Source organism: Maylandia zebra, linkage group LG10, assembly GCF_041146795.1.
Source record: "Maylandia zebra isolate NMK-2024a linkage group LG10, Mzebra_GT3a, whole genome shotgun sequence".
Lineage (NCBI taxonomy): Eukaryota > Metazoa > Chordata > Actinopteri > Cichliformes > Cichlidae > Maylandia > Maylandia zebra.
Genome location: NC_135176.1, coordinates 4,583,516 through 4,601,942, shown reverse-complemented (window position 1 = coordinate 4,601,942; position 18,427 = coordinate 4,583,516). Strand labels below are relative to the sequence as shown.

General features: G+C 41.2%; 1 protein-coding gene across 1 annotated transcript in view; it reads left to right on the top strand.

The window, feature by feature from the left end:
• Window positions 1-2,793: 2,793 nt before the first annotated feature.
• esama (endothelial cell adhesion molecule a) overlaps window positions 2,794-18,427 on the top strand; it is a 54,063-nt gene continuing 38,429 nt past the window's right edge. The window contains exon 1 of the mRNA XM_004567439.4: window positions 2,794-3,234. Coding sequence (XP_004567496.1) covers window positions 3,165-3,234 — 70 coding nt within the window. The 5' untranslated portion in view covers window positions 2,794-3,164. The remainder of the gene's footprint in view (window positions 3,235-18,427) is intronic.

Sequence of the window (18,427 nt, the reverse complement as noted above, 5' to 3'; positions counted from 1 at the left end):
TTTGTGCAGAAAGGCTCCAAATCATCCAGGCCATGACTATGTTTTGACCTGTTACATGACCAAAAACAAACAACATCGCCACCTTTATAGTTATAATCGAATGCATTACGCTTGAGATGTTAGTAATGTTCCTCTTGAACATGAATCTAGTATTGTTTCTCTTTCTGGTTCTTTCCATGGATAGCTGCTAAATGTACTGTTAGCTGTTAGATAGGAATATTTACCCTGTAAAGCCTGAACCATGAAATAATAATAATAATCTATTAAACCTTCGGCCATTTATTTTTAAATTAATTAAATATAAATTTGCATATACAAGTTTTTAATTTGTATCATAATTGTTACACTCTTTCTTTTTTGCAATTTATTGCTTAAAATGTTTTGTGCAATTTATTTAGACCAAAAAAAGTATCAAAAGTCAAACTTTACAAAACTGTATGTATCAAATCTATTAAACTTAAGAGGTCAGATCACTGCAGAATGTATTTGTATCTAAATATATATAATAAACCATTACAGTGGGATTATGTATGAACACATAAAAGATGTTGGACAGTCATATGTTTTTGTGTGTGTGTTCTTCAGGTTCTCTGCAGCACATTCAGTTGAGCAGCTCTTTGCTCCTATTACCAAAGAACAAAACAGAAAATTTGTACCATTCCAAATACTTCCGAACAAATACATACAAAACCTTGACGACATTGGTATAAATCAGTTTTCATGTTGCTTGCTGTTTTATTTCTTTGGGTTTGATTAAGTGTGGAGTGGATTGAGATAGGATATGTACAGGATATGTTTTGATGGGCTTAAAGAAAAACTAAACTGATAACAGGAGGAAGGAAATTTCTTTCATGTCTCGTTATAGGTCGTTAATTGGAGTGAGCAATATGTTTGGCCTCCAGGTGTCAGGTTTGTTTACCGTTTGACCAGCTCCTTGTAGCCGTTCGAGTTAGAAGCCTGGCCAAGAATGCAGCATGAGCCTCACTGATTTTTGCTCCTAAATACAAAACAGCATGTTTTGACAGCTTTTGCCTGAATGCTGTGGATTTGAGCTGGAGGCCCAGATGCAGTTTACAACAACACAACAAAATCTCATCCCCACAAAATTTGGACACTGCTTCTTTAGATTTAATCACGTGAGCAACCCCTGTTCACCTCTCATAATTGAGCAGTCTGCCTGCATTAGCCTCACCCTTGTTGCTGAGGCAACTGGGCAACCTCAGGAAATGAAATAAAGAGGTCTGACCACCTCGGAGAGGACAGGTCAGTCTTTCTTTTTGCAACAGGATGGTGAGCTCACCTTGGGAATTCACGTCAAGCCGTGTCGAGTCTGTTTCTCTGCTCTCAGAACCATGCCTCTTCACACATGATAGAACAGGAACTGAAGACTGGAGATTTTAAAGTGGAGGTGAGGGAAAAGGATGGAGCTTTAGATGTGGGGGGTTGAAAACAGGCTGATTGTTAGAAAATCTTGAGCTGTAGTGCAGTTTAAAACTGTTTATGTTCCTATTTGTATTTTTTAAATGAAAATTCAAGGACTCAGTAGTGAAGGAAGTAATGCAGTTTTTTATTTTTTTGTTGTTATTTGCTTTGGTTTATTACATATGAAATCATAGCGTGCCATTGGCTTCTCCAAGCAGTATGGTCATGGTGCTGTCCAGCAAATTCAGACATTGTTGGATGTCTGTATTTGTGACGTTCACTGGCTTGTTCTGGGAAGTTGCTGTGGTCTGCTCTTAGGTCCATCAGCCACTGGTGTTGATGGTGTGACACGTCTTTCTCCCAGATGTTCTTCTTGTATTGCTCATTTCATCTCTGTGTGGGTCTGCCATTGTGCTTCTCTGGTATATCTCTTCAGCCTAGTGGCAAGAGCTGTGAGCCCTGTGCCTGACCATCTCTCCAGTCGCAGTTTTGGATATAATGTTGTACCTTGTTTTCATCCAATACCTGTCTGTCATAACGCCCAGCTGCCCTCAGTTACCAAACTAACATCTTTAGGAGCTTCCCGGAATTTGGTTTCCAGCCTTTTTCTCTATGCTTCTGCACACATCCTTGATTTTATACCCATGTGCTCTAAGATCACAGTCACAGTGCCATATTGGTTTGTTAATTTCAATGACACTGGTAGTAGGAATAGTGCATGTTGCAGAGTCCACAACAGCAGAGATGGGGAGTCGTGCTCTTGGTTGAGTGACTATAGAGGCCGGTATCATCTAGCCCAGGTACATGTGCTCTTCCATCAGGCCTGGCTCAATACATCTATACTGCTCACTATTGTTCCAGCGATTAATAATAATAACTACTAATAACTAATAATTAAAAGCATACTGTAAGGGTTTTGGAAAGACTGATAAGTGATCCAGTTTTTCATTTACTCATCGCCACTTTGTTTGATTCAGCGGCTTGTTATCAGTAACCCACGAAGTCTGAGTAATTATCCAATTCGTTATTAGCAAAGTGTAGAAATGAAGTGAAGAAACACACACACACACACACACACACACACACACACACACACACACACACACACACACACACACACACACACACACACACACACACATTCGTACACCTGCCCCCTACTGAACCTGAGAACTAGCGAAACTGCGTCAAGCTTAATTTTACAGACAGTAAAATAATAAAGGTGGAACATTTTTGTTTTCAAAATAAAAGACATCGTCTAAGGCAGTCTTTCACGGACCTTATTTTGTTGGAGGCTTCCGGAAATTGCGCTCGACTGACTCTACAGCTCTACTGTGGAGGTGGCACGTCTCTCTCTCTCTCGTAGGAAAGGTCTCGGGATGACAACTTGCAGAGTTATAACCCACTCGCCGCCGTGTCGATAAGCAGGGAATTCTAGATGTTAAAAGGAGGACAAGAAGAGTCTCGGATGACCTTTGGTGTCGTTGCCAATCCAGTTTTCACTCCACTTTAATATTCGCATCGCTCCACCAAGTCAGAAAAGGGGATCCGTGCGTCAGTGAGATAAGACCCTTTCCACACTTCCTCACCTGAAGTGTCCCCTACCTTACCTTCCTCGGCCAGCGCGTGGAGATAGTGGGAAGCCCGCTGAGCAGACTTGAAGAGCTTTATTTGCCTGAGGCGGAGTGCTCACATAAAGCCTGGTGAAGGACGTTGACAACTGAGAAGTGTGTACATCAGCCATGGGAGCCTCCAGCACTACTTCGAGGAAACTTCCCCTGCTCTACTTTACCTTTCAGTGCGCGCTCACAGGTCAGCTTCTTCACCTGCCTTATATAAATGCCTTCTGTTGTGTTTCCTTGTTTGTTCACATTTCCAGAAGCATACACACACGCAAACAGTGGTTATCACTTTGTATTTCAGATCTTAAAATAATGCGACTAACATCACATTTGCATCCATCCTGTTAGCATTAAATGGTAAATGGCCTGTATTTATATAGCGCTTTACTAGTCCCTACGGACCCCAAAGCGCTTTACACATCCAGTCATCCACCCATTCACGCACACATTCACACACTGGTGATGGCAGCTACATTGATAGATATTAAATATCAAAGCAACATAGTGTACATTAGAATGTGGGATTTACTGAAGTCCGACCACGCTGTGCTGACATGAGTCATAATCAGGAACCTGTAACTAATGACAGAAATGACAGCAGGGTCTGCTTCTGGGGGTTCTTTGCTGTATGTGTGCCAGAGGATGAAGGGCTGGATTTGAAGCTGAAACACCTGTTTGTTTTTCACAGGATTTGAAACAAGTGTGTTACACATGATTATGTCTTCCAGGGAAGAATAATCCCTTTATAGCTGCTGCAACACTGGCTCAGCCGTCACTCTCTCTAGCAATGTATTAAACTCCTACTTTCACTGATAGCTGTACAGTACAAGCAGCCTACTTTTCCCTCTCTTTGATTTAGAAATTGGGCCACGGTACAGCTGCACGAGTATTCTGCAAACGTTTTGGGGAGCAAGAAGTTTTTAAATGATTAATTCCAGTAAAAAAAGAACTAATGGCTGCACCTAGAAGGGAGTATTTTTTTTCTTTTTTTTCTGCATTTCAAGAGAATATTAATATTTCTTGAGTTTTGTGCAGTTCCTTCTAATTCGGAGACCTACTAGAGTTCATATAAAGGCACTACTGATTTAATAGTCATTCTCCTTGAAAAGCAACAAGGAACTGCTGGACGTTCATGAGCTCATGAATTTTGAATCATCATTTTATCGTCCCTCTTGTCTCAATTTAACCCTCAGCAATGACTGAAATGATTTTTTTTATTCAGTGTCAGCAATGAAAGAGTCAAACACTCAGTTTTTGGACTGCTCACATGCTCCACTCCACTCTCATATGGAGAAACTGGAAACATCTATTTAAGTTGTAGAGCCCCATCTGCTCCAGGTGAGCGCCTGTCACTTCCAAGAGTCTGGGTGCTGACTTTCATATTGCTCTGTGAGACATGAAAGCCAGTGAGAGATACACACTTTGCCTGAATTTGTTCTCAGCTGCCCGTAGCTTATGTGTGCTTTTCAGTGCTGTTGCCAAAACAGTCACATTCCCTGTCATTGAGGTAGTTTCTCTCTGAGGGAGTATTACCTGAGTAACACTTCCATTTTGCACCATCTAGGTTCACTGCGATGAGACAGTGAATTAAGTCATTGTAAGGGGTGACTGCAAGCAATGTCTGGCAACCAATTTTATCAGCAGGCTATGATTCAGGGTCACAGGACAACAGGAAGATACTGTATGAGCACAGTAGCTGACCTTGACCTCACCATCAATCGCCCTGCAGGTGTGTCCTGAAAACACTGAGCAGTCAAGACACAGAGAGGAAATGTTCATGAATAGCACCCGGTGGCAACAGGAAAACTGTGAGCTCTTTGAATCCCAGATGTGTGCGTTAGAGCAGGAAGTGAGCAAACCTCCTCCTACAAACAACATGGTGGTTCAGTTCAGTCCAGCGCAGTGGAGAATGTTATCAGACTCGCAAGCAGCTGCTGAGTGATTGAGGATATGTCAAAAACATATGACTTCACTTCCATACTTGCTCTTTTTTGAGTGTGTTTGCACTATGACTGCATGATGTACTCATAAGAGTGAAAAAGTTACGTGCGAAAAATTCTCACCAACAGAAAAACGCAGGAGTCACCATGTGTGATGAACGATTTGAAATTCTGCTACTCCTCTAAAAGGAGGAAACCTTAATGAACAGAATATTGTCCTTTTCTGTCTCCCTGTAATCTTTACGAGTTACCACATGTTGATGTATAAATTATCTTTTTCACAGAATGTTCTGACCGTGTTCTGTGACCACGTCGGGTAAATAACTTGTTTCTAAAAACGATTTCATGCTTATTATTCTTCCTTGTCAGAAGCCTGGCGACTGCTGTCGCACACGTATTGTTGTTTGACCCATTTTCTCAGAAGGACTGCCTTTTTGTGTGAAAATCTATTTATTTAAGATTTCCGAAACAGTCGCTGCATTTCAAATGTCATCTCGAGGGCACAATTCGCCATGTTTGGAATCTATCCCAGCTGCCATAGGGTGAGAGGCGGGGTACATGCACAGGTTGCCAGTCTCTCACAGGGCCGACACAGAGAGACAGAAAATAGTCCACACTCACACCTATGGAACTTTAGAATCACCATTTCACCCAAACTAACTGGCTTCCTTCCTGTGGGAGGAAGCGGGAGTACCCACAACTCCACAGAAAAAGGTAGATTTAAACCCAGAATTTTCCTGCTGTGAGGAACACAGCAGGAAAACCGCTGTGCTGCCCCCTAAAAACAAATGCTTAATTGATTGTCCTGCTGCACCATAGATTTTGGTGCCAGTTCACGCTTTTGGCCAATGACGAATCATCGCAGGTTGAGACTGGACTGCATTTGGTTGTCCTACATCATAGCAGAAGGCCTGACTTCACACTCAGAAGGATGATCTAGGAAGGTTTAGAATTTTTCACTCTTTTTTTTTTCACTGCTATTATAGTTGGCAACCTCTTATCCATTCTAACCCTGTACTTTGGAGAAGGGTAAAACTTGTAAAATGTAAATAGTTTTCATGTGTGTAAGCTGCAGTGATTGTTTTCTTTGTTCCCCAGTTTCTAAGAGCATTTAATAAAACCAAACGTTACATATTCTGATTGCCTGTGGGTAGATTTGGCGTTATGGTTAAGATCATCACCAGTGGCAACTTAGACCTCAAATGGTTAAAGAAGTCTAGACTAGGCACATTTACCTCTGGGAAAACAATGACCTGCCAGGTAGACAAAACTCAGCTCATGAGATGCTGTGTTCTTCTGCTCCACTTCAGGTAGAAACAAGTGACACACACACACACACACACACACACACACACACACACACACACACACACACACACACACACACACACACACATTTCTGGTGTTGCTATCCTCGTGGGGACAGCTCATTGACATAATGCTTTCCCTAGCTGCTTACCCTAACCCTAACCATCAAAAATAAATGCCTAACCCTGACCCTTACCCTAAACCTAACCATAACCCAATTTTAACCCTGACACTAATTCCACATTTTGAGTCTCAAAAATGCCTTCAAACTTGTGGGAACCAGGATTTGGGTCCCCATAAGGGCTGTTGGTCCCCACAAGTATAGTAAACTTCCAACACACACACACACACACACACACACACACACACACACACACACACACACACACACACACACACACACACACACACACACACACAGACATTAGTAGTAGTAAGACCATCTGAAACAGCTGCACATAGTCAGCTTTACCATTGTGGCACAGTGCTGAACTTCAGTGTTGTCCTCTGTTTAATTCAGTGTTACCTTTCCTAATTAAACGTGACACTTACCTTCTGTGCTACCACCCAGCAGTTGTATCTTTTTATATTAAGCTTTGCTAGCATGAACAGTTCTTCTCAGTCACACAAACTCATTAACATTGTCTCAGTGAAGTTGTGTTTGGGTCAGCTAATTTGATTATATTAGCTTAGGTTCATCAAGCACTGTGCCTAATTATTCACTCGTGTCTAATTGCTTAATTTGCCCTTTGTCTTTTTCTGAGGTAAGCTGTGTCAGTTGGCAGAGTTTAATCTTTTCCTGGTGTCATATCAGTCTTACCACTAAAAGTCCTTGTCGTGTGTATTTAGCGTTTTATTCCAAGAAGTATGTGGTTCACGCCCCTGCGTTCATGTTATCAAGGCATCCTGGTGAGGGGTGCAGACACAGATTCTGAAGAATAAAACTTTAAAGTCAGATTGTTGGCTAATATGATCGTAAAATGAAGGTATTGTAACTGAAAGAGTTGCTGTTTTAGCTCGTCCCAGCACCGTGTTCTAGCACCGGATTTACATAAGCACACACAATAATCTTGAAGCTTGACGTCACTTATCAAAGACCAGCGGCGGCGATGTATGAGCTATGCCTTATCTCTTCAGCAGCCGCTGTACAATTAATCTTGCATTCTGGACACACCATCTGGCAAGAGCGCACATCTTCATTTGTTTTCCAGGTGTGTCCTGTGATGGACGCTAGTTATTTAACAAGGTCAACCCATACAAGCTTCAAAATGCTCTGTTGGGAGGTGAGGCAGCGGTGTCCTCACCGCTGATGACTGTCAGTGATTTATAATATTAAGTGAGAGTGCTGCGATAATTATTAATAGTAGCATGTCTTATTTTAACATAGAGTCACTCTTGGCTATGAGCTTTCCTGCTTTAGAAGATAATAGGTATTGAAGCTTGGTATACTAGCACACTTGACATGTGGTAGGTTGAAGTTTCACACGCTATTTTTTACCACATTAGCGCTTAATTCCAAAATATGTTTTTAACTCTAAGAAGATGAAAAAGCCGAGCTATTCAATGCAGTTTCTCCAGCGTACAACTATGGCCTTATCTGTAATTGCCTGTTTTTTAGAATAAAACCAAATAGATGTGCAGCAAAGCCCCTTTTCAACTCTGAGCCGGGATTACAAGGGTTTGAAGGCTGCGCTCCTCACGTATGTGTCCCCAGCAACTGGTGCAATTTTGATTTCAGGGGGGAAGATTGAGGGATTTATCGGTACATAATGACATACATACAGCAGTGCACTCTTTCCTCTTTAGTGAGATAGTTTGTTGTCCAGTTGTCAGTCTGTGCAAGTGTGCAAGTGTGCCTTGTAATCTTTTATATTTACACTCACTTGTACCCTGTACAAAGCCCAGAAGGACAAGAACCGGAGTGGAGATTAGTTCAGATTCAATCTCACAGCATAATATATGAAATCCCAAAAAAGCCACAATGTGCTTCTTTTCTTTCCCTGTAGTTGTTTTCACTGTGTTTGTTCTTATTTCATATCTTCTTTGTGATCATTCAGCATGTTATTATCTACTGAAATTCAAAGAAGTCATGTTAAAAAAGTTTGAAGTCTGCACATCTGCACAAAGAACATGCTAACACAACGCTAGCGCACAACCCAGTGTGACATTAAAGCTGTTGTGCGTTTTTAAGAGATCTTCCCAAGAGGGCAGCAGCAACTATAACATCACATTTCCATAAAGACATTTTAAGGCGCTGGAAAAAAGGCTGGATTTAATATAATGCACGTCATAAAGAAAGGTCATTTCTTTATTTTATATGTAACCCCTTCATAAATCCTGTTGACTATAGTCTATTTGCCATTATAAGCAAAGAAAAATGAACGGAAACTTTGGAAATCACTTTCTGACACCCCAACCCTGCAGCGAGACCTGATCAATGTAATGAGCAATCAGGCTACAGCTGAGTAATGACAAAGTAGTGTAGAGAGTAGTTTAACAAATTACTTTCTCCAGGGACTAACTATGTAATATACGCCTGTTTAAGAGATGTAATGTGTAATACAATGACTCCAACGGCAGTTATCATTCTCTAAATCTTTGGTTTCATTCACGTTCTTCTTCTCTTAGTGGTCATTTAGCACGTCTGCAAGATTATTTTTCTGGTCTTTGTCTGAATGAGAGATGTTAACATTCACTTCAGACAGACAATCTCACATTGATACATCAATCCCAGTCTCATACTGCAATTAAGTCTGGGGTCATGCAAACACCTTAATCTAATTATATTGCAGTAATTAGGCCCATTCACAGGATTAGTGACGTGATTGAAGCATGTGGAGCACTGCAGTGCTGGCTGCATTTTTAAGCGCTGCATTGACCTGTAAAGACCATGCTCAGTCCAGCCACTGGAGGTTTGATGATTTGCAACTCGTGCCCCACATTCACTGAGTTACTACTATTTATAAGTCCATACAAACATTCTTATTTTTAGTCTCAATATGGGATAAACTGTGGGAAAGAGACAAAAGAGTAACACAACTAGGCCTGTGTAATGTTACTTGGAAATGTGTGGATGTAATAGAGGAATTTTTCACCGAGAACATGGAAATAGCAGTTAGATGACAGATGTACAATGAGACATGGTGCCAGCCGTGACTTTTACTGTATGTGGCAAGTGCCCCTTTTGTGGGTTTTCAGTGACATCTCTTCTCCATCCATGGACCCAGAAGGAAGAAGGCCTCCTCTCTGGGGTCATGAGAAAATCACTTGGTGACTTTCCCAACGATCAGCTCTGGCCTGGGGACTCTTAAAGGCACAGACGCTCGTGCTTCTTTATTTTGTCTTTCTTTTTCTGTCTGTCCCTCCCCTTCATTCTTTCTTGACCAGAAACCTGGACATAGTGGCTCTTTGGGGGTGTTGATTGTTTTTTTTCTTTGTTTGTTTTTTGAGAACATTCATGCAAATTCTGATAGAAATCTTATCTGGACAGTAAACATATTGTTGTTTTTGATTTGGGCTGTTATTCCCAGCTGATATTTGCATTCAAACATTTATGACCCTTTGCAGCCCTCTATGTTTATACATAAATGTAAGGCGTGGAGGAGTTATGTTGGTTTTATGGGGTCTTAAGAACATTATATACTGTGGAATTAAACACACATTGCAGACTGCAGTGTCAGCCTTATACCCACTGTTTAATTCAGGGTTGCCTGTGATGTGGCCAGGCTTTGACAGTATACTAGCTAATGACTATTTACAGCTGAGGGAGCCGCAGGAGGCTTATCAGGTGGTTCTTAAGGCCAGTCTGAATCCTTTGCTCTATTACCAGTGCATCAGCAGTCTGATGTAAATAGCCCTTTTATGGTAACCACTAACTGTTAACTAATAATTAAGTCTTTCACAGACACTGCTAATTGGAATATCTGGCTCTTGTCCAGATTGTCAGAATTTTCATTTCAGGCTTGTAAGTTTCGCTAAATTCCACAAAACATTTTCAACAACAACTCAACCCACCGGGGTTGGAGTAAGAAGAGCCTTGACTCCAGCCACTTTAGTGAACACATGCATCTTGCTTCCAGTGCTGCTAACAGATGTTGCAACCAGAATTTGTCAACAATCGCACATTTCCTTCACCCGTCCTTGAGAAAAACTAAAGCAGAAGTCAATAAAGCAGCTCACAGATGGTAGTGAAGGCATGGGCTTAGATGAGATATACCATGTCAAGTTATTCTAAATGAGGGTGAGGGTTAGAGGTTGATACTCTAACAACTTCACAGAGTCATAATCCTGGACATAATCCTAGGTTTTTTTTCTTCAAGTATTATGGCAGGTCATACGCACACTCAATGATTACTTTATTAAGTGAATAGACTTCATCATTTTCAAATATGAACTCGTTTGATGCCTGTGACACACACAAGAACTCTGCTACAGCATGTATCAGGAGCACATCACTGGTTGCTAACAGGAGAGCTAGCTTCCTCATCATGGAGGAAGCTAACAACAAAGGCACAGCAGTTCAGAAGTCGAGCTAGCCCAGCAGCTTTTATTTGAATTCTTCCAGCGCTTTTTAATTTAACCACAAACTGAAAAGCTCATACAGCAACCAGGGCAGTCCTCATGTCGTGTGTGAGTAAAAGGAGTTGTGATCAGACTGATGATAGGATGATAGGAGAAACTAGCAAAACCTGCAGCAGTGTGTCGCGTACACATATGAAATAAGACTAGTGCAAATTAATGAGGTTTGTATGTTTATTAATTAAAGTTAAAAAAAGAGTAACTAACGTGATTACATTTTTTAAACTCTTGAAATTCTGATGGCAGCAGTGTTTAAATGTCAGCACTGACATTTATTTTCAGCACTGCAATAGCAGGTAGAGGTGTAGTAAGAAAGAAAGATGTTAATTTTGGATGATATGACCCATTAAAAATCTATTGAAATATGCTGTTGCACTGATCTGTGACATCAGTTGGGACATATTAATGGTATTTCAGTCTGACAAGTAACTTTTGAAATGATTTCTTATGCAGCAAAATATAGTTTGGTGTCAAGGCTCTAAATGAATCTCCTCCCGCAGATTTACAGTTGTGAGAGCGATGAGTAAATATACCTACACATGGATTCTGCGGGTGGTGCAGGGGTTGAAATAGCAGGCAGGGAAAACTGATGAAGAGATGAAAAAATTTGCAGCTTGAATAGACCAACAAAGTGGGAAAGCGTGTCTGGTATGTGACGTGAAGAGATTGAGCTATATTACCGTGTAGGACACAGTGCAGCTCAACCTGCTTGCCTCTTTGCTCCGTTGAGCAGCCCTACACATATACCCCGAAAAGCCGTTAACAATTTTTCAACCATACGTTTTATATGTTTTCTTAAACATGTATCTAATTCGAGGTCACAGGGGGACTGGAGCATATCCCAGCAGGTGTAAGGTGAGAGGTACTAGCCTATCACAGGGCTTTACCATATATTGCATTTAAAAAACAAAAATGTATAATTTTCTCATGATATCATTTGATACATACTAGCATGTAGATTACAATAAAGTAACCAGCGTGTGTCTTGATCAATGACGTTAGAACTACAGAACACACAGAGCATGTGGACAGACAGGGAATGGCCGTTTTTTGCAGATGCTGACACTGACACCTGTGTGAAGAGAACAATTTCTCCAGCTTTATCAAAGACATAATTGCAGTGTCTCAGTGGAAGTCAGATGGAGTAATTGTGTAAGAGGTGGCACTGGCAGCTATGTGGAAAAAGCCATTATAGTCACATTATTAAGCTGGAGCCTTCAGGCCATCAGAGGTTGGACTCGTGTTCTCAGCGAGGCAGAAAAAGCAAAGAGGTTCTGTTAGAGAGAGAGTGGGAGGAACAGGTAGGGTTTATGTCCCGTGTCTCTTCAGACGCCTCTCAGGATTAAATGTCATTCATCAGTCTGATGTTCGGTGCTATTTTTTAGTTAGCGTGACTCTTCATAATCCTCTGTCATCTGCTAATTTCCTACTTTTCCTACAATTAAATGTATCAGCACCCGAGAATCAGAGCCGTCGACTTTAGATAGCACATAAAAACATACAAAAAGAGACTGCAATTCTGCTTAAGAATAATCTGGGAATTTATGGTTGGGCTGCTTAACACAGTAATGCCTTTAAAAAAAGAAGAAGAAAAAAATAGATATAACAATAAATAAACACAGTAATCTAGGAAAACCGTGTTAACAGAGTGGAGAGACTTTCAGCCCTTACCTTCGTATGGTGCATATAGCAGCATGCTGCTTCATTGCCAGTGGCACACACAGCCATGTGTATTGTTGGATTGCTGTGAACTTCAATTCTCTGACGTTGTGATGAAAGGTACATTAAGAAAGGTTTCAGTAATGATCAACACTGTGTGAACGAATGCTATGATTTGCTCCTGTACTCCAAGACCACCAAAAGCATTAAGGAGCTGACAATTTCAGATCTATTTCAGTGGTTTTACAGGATGAAGATTGTGTCGACAGTATAAGAAAAACGGATTTCCACATACCTTTGGGAAGCATGGTTTTTTTGTTTTTTCCTAAGAGGACTAATAACGCTTAGTTAATCATTGATAATTAAGGTAAAAAGATAAGACATATATTCCATCCATCCATCCATTCTCTTCCGCCTATCCTTTTCAGGGTCACGAGGGAGGCTGGAGCCTGTCCCAGCTGTCTTAGGGCGAGAGGCAGGGTACACCCTGGACAGGTCGCCAGTCTGTCGCAGGGCTAACATATAGACACAGAAAACCATTTGCACTCACATTCATACCTAAGGGCAATTTAAAATTTCCAATTAACCTAATCCCATCAACAGCACATCTTTGGACCGTGGGAGAAAGCTGGAGTACCCAGAGAGAACCCATGCAAACATGCAAACTCCACCCAGAAAGACCTCAACCTGATGGTGGAATTGAAATAACAATAACAATAAAATTATTATTAAAAATAATAATTGGCCAATAATCAACATTTCTGTCAGTAAGGTTTAATAATGTATGCATTGTAAGATTTATCTATAAAAAGACACTCAGAGAATAAATAACTTAGGCCCCTTCATGTCACAGTTCTGCTTGTCTTCTACACGGACATTTATTCTAAGTTTGTGGTTGAAATTAACTGAATTTGCCTTCCCAACACATCCCAAAGCTACAGCAGTGTTCTGAGCACACCTACAGCTCAGCTTTTATTTGACAGACAGATATAGAAGCTGTTCATGAAGGACCAATGTAAGCGGAGCTTTTCCGTCATTGCAGTCCCTTAAGTCCTGTAACCACGAACATCACTGGCTCGTCTGTGACATTCCAGAGGGCAGCACCCCCTGTCATCTCATAAAATGTTTTTCTGCCCAATCACCACCTCACGTCGAGTCATTAACAACAGCTTTATTCACCTCAGTTTAGATTTTTTTAAATATAGGACCACATCAAAACAACAGCCACCCGAAGGCGCTTGACGTTACTAGTCACTGACAGAGCAAGAGTAAATTCTTACCTTATGGATCTCCTTTATTGTCCTTAAGATTTCAATAGTTTTTTCATCACAGACCACTGTGTCTATCAGCATGATTAAATCTTCCTCCCCCTCCTCTCTCTTCTTGCCCTTTTCCTTTTCATCTTGTTGTCTAGTCCTCCTCCTCCTCTTTTCCTCTTCTTCTTCTTCATCACATCTCTCCTGAGGCCTGCAGCTCGAGCATCTCATCAGCATCAGTGTCTCGGGTCAGCCGGGAGGATTAGAGTGAGGGGCTTAAGATGTCTGTGTAGTGTACATGTACGTGTGTGTGTGTTTTTGTACATATTATATATGTATATATATATTCCTCCTCCATTCTTTTACTTAGTGCTTTTAGTGTTTCTGCATAACTCTATCTGTAATACTTTCTGTGTAAGGATTTATATTCAGACCTGCATCTGCACTTCTTAGCCTCGCACTTTTCTGGATTTACTCTCCTTTTCTTTAAATTGTTACTCATTCCATATCTCCCTGTGTTTTTCTTCTTTTTCCACAGCTCCTCTTCTCCCTGGGTGGTGCATAATTATAAGCTCTTATCAATTTTTCTGTCACACACAGCTACACTCAGGAGAGAGCTCAGTTGATGTCATTATCTCCGATAATAGCTCAGTGGTGCAGCAACCCCCCACACCCCCATCTTCCCCAGACCTCACCACGCTCCACCATATACAATATAATTGCTGTTCATTAAAAAAAATATCCTCTGCACCGTGACCATATCTTATTCTATCTTGGCACCTCCTCACACACATGTTTTTCGCTGCTAATAAAGTTTGGGGTTTTTTGACAGTGTAAGGGGATCTCTGCCAATACTGTCATAATTGGATTTCGTTTTCTTCATTTTCAGTCCAAGTGACAACAGCCCTCTGAGAAAACATGAGAAAACATGGTTGCTGCCATCAAATTGCTCTAAGGCCAAAGTGCTCTAATTGCTCAAACTCTAATTCAGTCAAATCCACTGTCAGGCATCAGTGATATCAGTGACAGATATAACACAGATTATGTCATAAACAGCATAAAGCCAGAGGACCTGAAGTAGAGAAGGGTTGCAGAGTGGCAGTGCATATGCAACTCTGATTTGTGCAGCTGCAGGCTAAAGGAGTTTAAATGTCTGTGTTTGCTGCTGGGGGCTTCCCAACATTTAATCATTAGTTATTATAATCTCTGCCTCTCTATTGTCTTTTGTCCGTTTCTCCCTGTTTCCCTGTTAAAGGGGAGTTCTTCTTCCCCACTGTCGCCAAGTGCGTGGTCATAAGAAGCCATCTGATTGTTGTTTCTCTGTATTATTGTAGGGTCTTTACCTTATATCATAAAGCACCTTGAGGCAACTGTTCTTGTCTATGTAGTATAAATATTATTGGATTGAATTGAATACAGTGAAAAATGCCATCGTCAGTTTACACATAATAATGTCACTTTGATTCCTTAACTGGTCATAAAGTATCTGAATTTTGGGAGCGGGACCACGCCTCCAAACACATTCCTTCCCCTTCTCATCTATATATGTTCCCGCAGCTCTACAAGCTGTTTGTTCTTGTTTACATGCCCCTCCCTTCCTGCCCTTTTCAATTCTTTAACTTAATTCTTAATTCCTTAATTGAAGTATTTAGTACATGGCGGCCAGGCCCGGAAGCTGCCGCCAGTCCTCTTCGAAGCCTTCTCCAAACTGCAGAACAATTCATGTCCAAGCCATTCACCTTTATCAACTAAAACGCTGTCAAACCTCAAACGAGCACATGGACCCAGTGAAGTTGTCTATAGGACAAAGTGCTCTAATCCACAAGACCAGATGTGTGTGTGTCCCTACACTCTGATACAAATCATCAGTGGTGATTGTTAAGTTTAAGGAGAGCTCATTATATTTGTCATTTGGATTATGGGATATTTATCTTCTTAATGATAGTGACAGGCCTAAGATGTAATTAAGAAGACAGCTTAAAGTGGAAATGAACTACTTACTGCTTTGTTAAAGTTTTATCAACCCATCCATGTCACCTCCTCCTTTTTATGTTTGGGAAGTTTCACGTTGTTATTATTAGATCATTTCTTATGTTAGGACAGTATCCCTAATTGCTCCAGCTAGGGGGTTCTGTTAACACGTGTTTGGAGTAAACGATTGAGGGGGTTATTGTATTTGGAACAAATAATAGTATTCCTTTCCTTGTGGTGATCCCTTTGCTTCTAGTATTTCCAAAGCATTCCCTTTGCTTTTGGTAAATCTTACGATGACCTGATATCAGTCGCTCATGTCCAGCTGTCCTCACATGCAACCATTGTTAAGTGTGAAAATAGAAAAGGATCTATGGTCCTTTGAAAGGCTAGTTCCGTTCTGTTGCAGAGAATGTGTGACGTAAGCTCTATTTTCTCCAGACTAAGTACAATGGTATATAAACCGACGTGTAGCTATGAGACAGGAAAGTGCAGAGGAAATACTGACTGTTATAGTATGCAGTGTATTCCTGAGAATTCTCCACACACTGCATCTACAACTCCTTCATAGATCTCATGTATCCGTATACAGGAGCACTCTGTGAAGTACAGTACAACAGACCCATGGAATAATGTATCATATAATCACCTCTTCACATTTTTTGAAGAGGTGGAAGTCTCTGATCCGAATGCTAAACAGGATCTATCAGGATTAAATCCAGGTTGGAGGCAGTTTAGCTTTTTGCTGACTCGATTTCACAACTGGGAATTTGGAAGTGTTTGCTACATGAACCACAAAGCGACAGAAATCTCGGTCTTTCACACTGCTGGGTCTGTTTTTTTAGAACATGCCAACAGACAAAAAGCCTTTCAGCTGAGTATCATTGATGTTTGGAGCATTCATTAGTGACTGGTCATTATGTTCACTGATTTCCTGAGGCCAGCCATCCGTGAGAGTCCATTAACTTCAGACATTAGAGTAATTAGGCAGAGTGCTCACTTTTTGTGCACATATTTTCAGTTTCAGGATTGTTTATGTGGATGTATGCATTGGTGTCCTGAAGCAATTGCAAATCTACATTAGGTAGGCAATTGACCTCTTGATGCTATCTTTCTGTATTTAAATTGTTATATAGCTCCATATTATCCCAGCAGAACACTTCAGAGTGCAGACTTACATTGGGCACCTAAAGTGAAGTGAAATGCACAGTTTTCAACTATCAGGGCCTTTTCCTGTTTGGTTTCAGGAGACAGATCGATAGCGCTTTCAGCTTTTTGATAAAGCTCATAATAAGGGATGGATCAGATTACTCAGAATCATCACTTAGTTAACCATCTTATTATGGGACTTTCCATTTTTATGCCACTTTCACATGTTGTTTACTCTTTGTCTTACTCTCTCCTGTAGTTTTTGTTTTGTCCTGTCTTTTGTGCTTGGTCTCTCTGCACCTCTTTTCTGTCTTCTCTTCAGCTCCAGCTGGTTGTGGCAGATATATGTCCCTTCATGATCCTTCTCTCTTTCATTTAAAAGAGAGTTCTTCCTCTTCACTGTCTTCACTGTCTTCACCCAACAATCTAAAGGGATCTATAGATTGTTGGGGTTTTCTCTAACATTGTGGTGTCCTTATTTTGCGCTATAAGACCATCCATCCATCCATTCTCTTCCGTGATGCGGGGTACACCCTGGACAGGTCGCCAGTCTGGCACAGTTATAAAGAATTGACTCAGCAGTAGACATCAGTAGGCACACTCAATTGACTTAGAGTATATGCTCTGTGCACATACATGGCTTTATTTATTTACAAAAGCCTTATAAAACGGCATCACCACACTGTCATGTGAAATGAAAATCCTCATTTGGAAGCAACATGTGTTCCAGCCCTATGCTGAAACACGTTCATTCTTCCCTAATGTTGTCGGACACCCCCTCCCAGCTCCCGTGAGACTCCTGCCAATTCCTTGGATGCGAACGGTTTAATCGCGGTGGCAGATCCATATATCCCTACGCCCCCTCCATCGGCGCGCTCGTGCTGACTTGCTTTAACACACACCCTCTGGGAGCACGAAAGGCAAGCCTCGTCTGATCCGTAATCGCTGTCTCAAGTTTTTTCCCCCCGCTCCGCTCCCGGTGCGCCTCCTCCACAATCGCAATCATCAGGAGAATAACTTTACAGATTCCATTTAATAGCAGCTTTGGCATGCATGTGAAACCCACAGAGGAATACAAGCTTCTGTCTCATCTCCCCCTCCTGTCACCGCCTGTCAGTGAGCAAGACTTCACACAGCAAGGCACAGGAGAAATGATCAGAACCCCCCTTAACCGCCAAAACTTGTCGCTCATCTGCCTTTTACCTCTTCCCCGTGTTAAAAATAGACCCAAGCTGTCAAGTGTCAACCACATTTTTTTTTTCCTTTCTCGGTTTGCCTCCACCGCCATTGCTCCCTCGGTTCAACGTTTCATAATTTGCTGGCTTTAGTACTTTTCTTGGTCATTAAAGGCCATGTGAGTTAATGCTTGTAAAGCTCGCAGATAATACATCTGACAGTACTGTTGTGGCCCTAAAAAGAGGGCTTTTTTTACAACTGGTATCACAACATTTCAGAGATTACAAATGAATTACAAATCGTTATTTGTGATTTAAATAGCGCTGATGTAAACGTGCAGATCCCT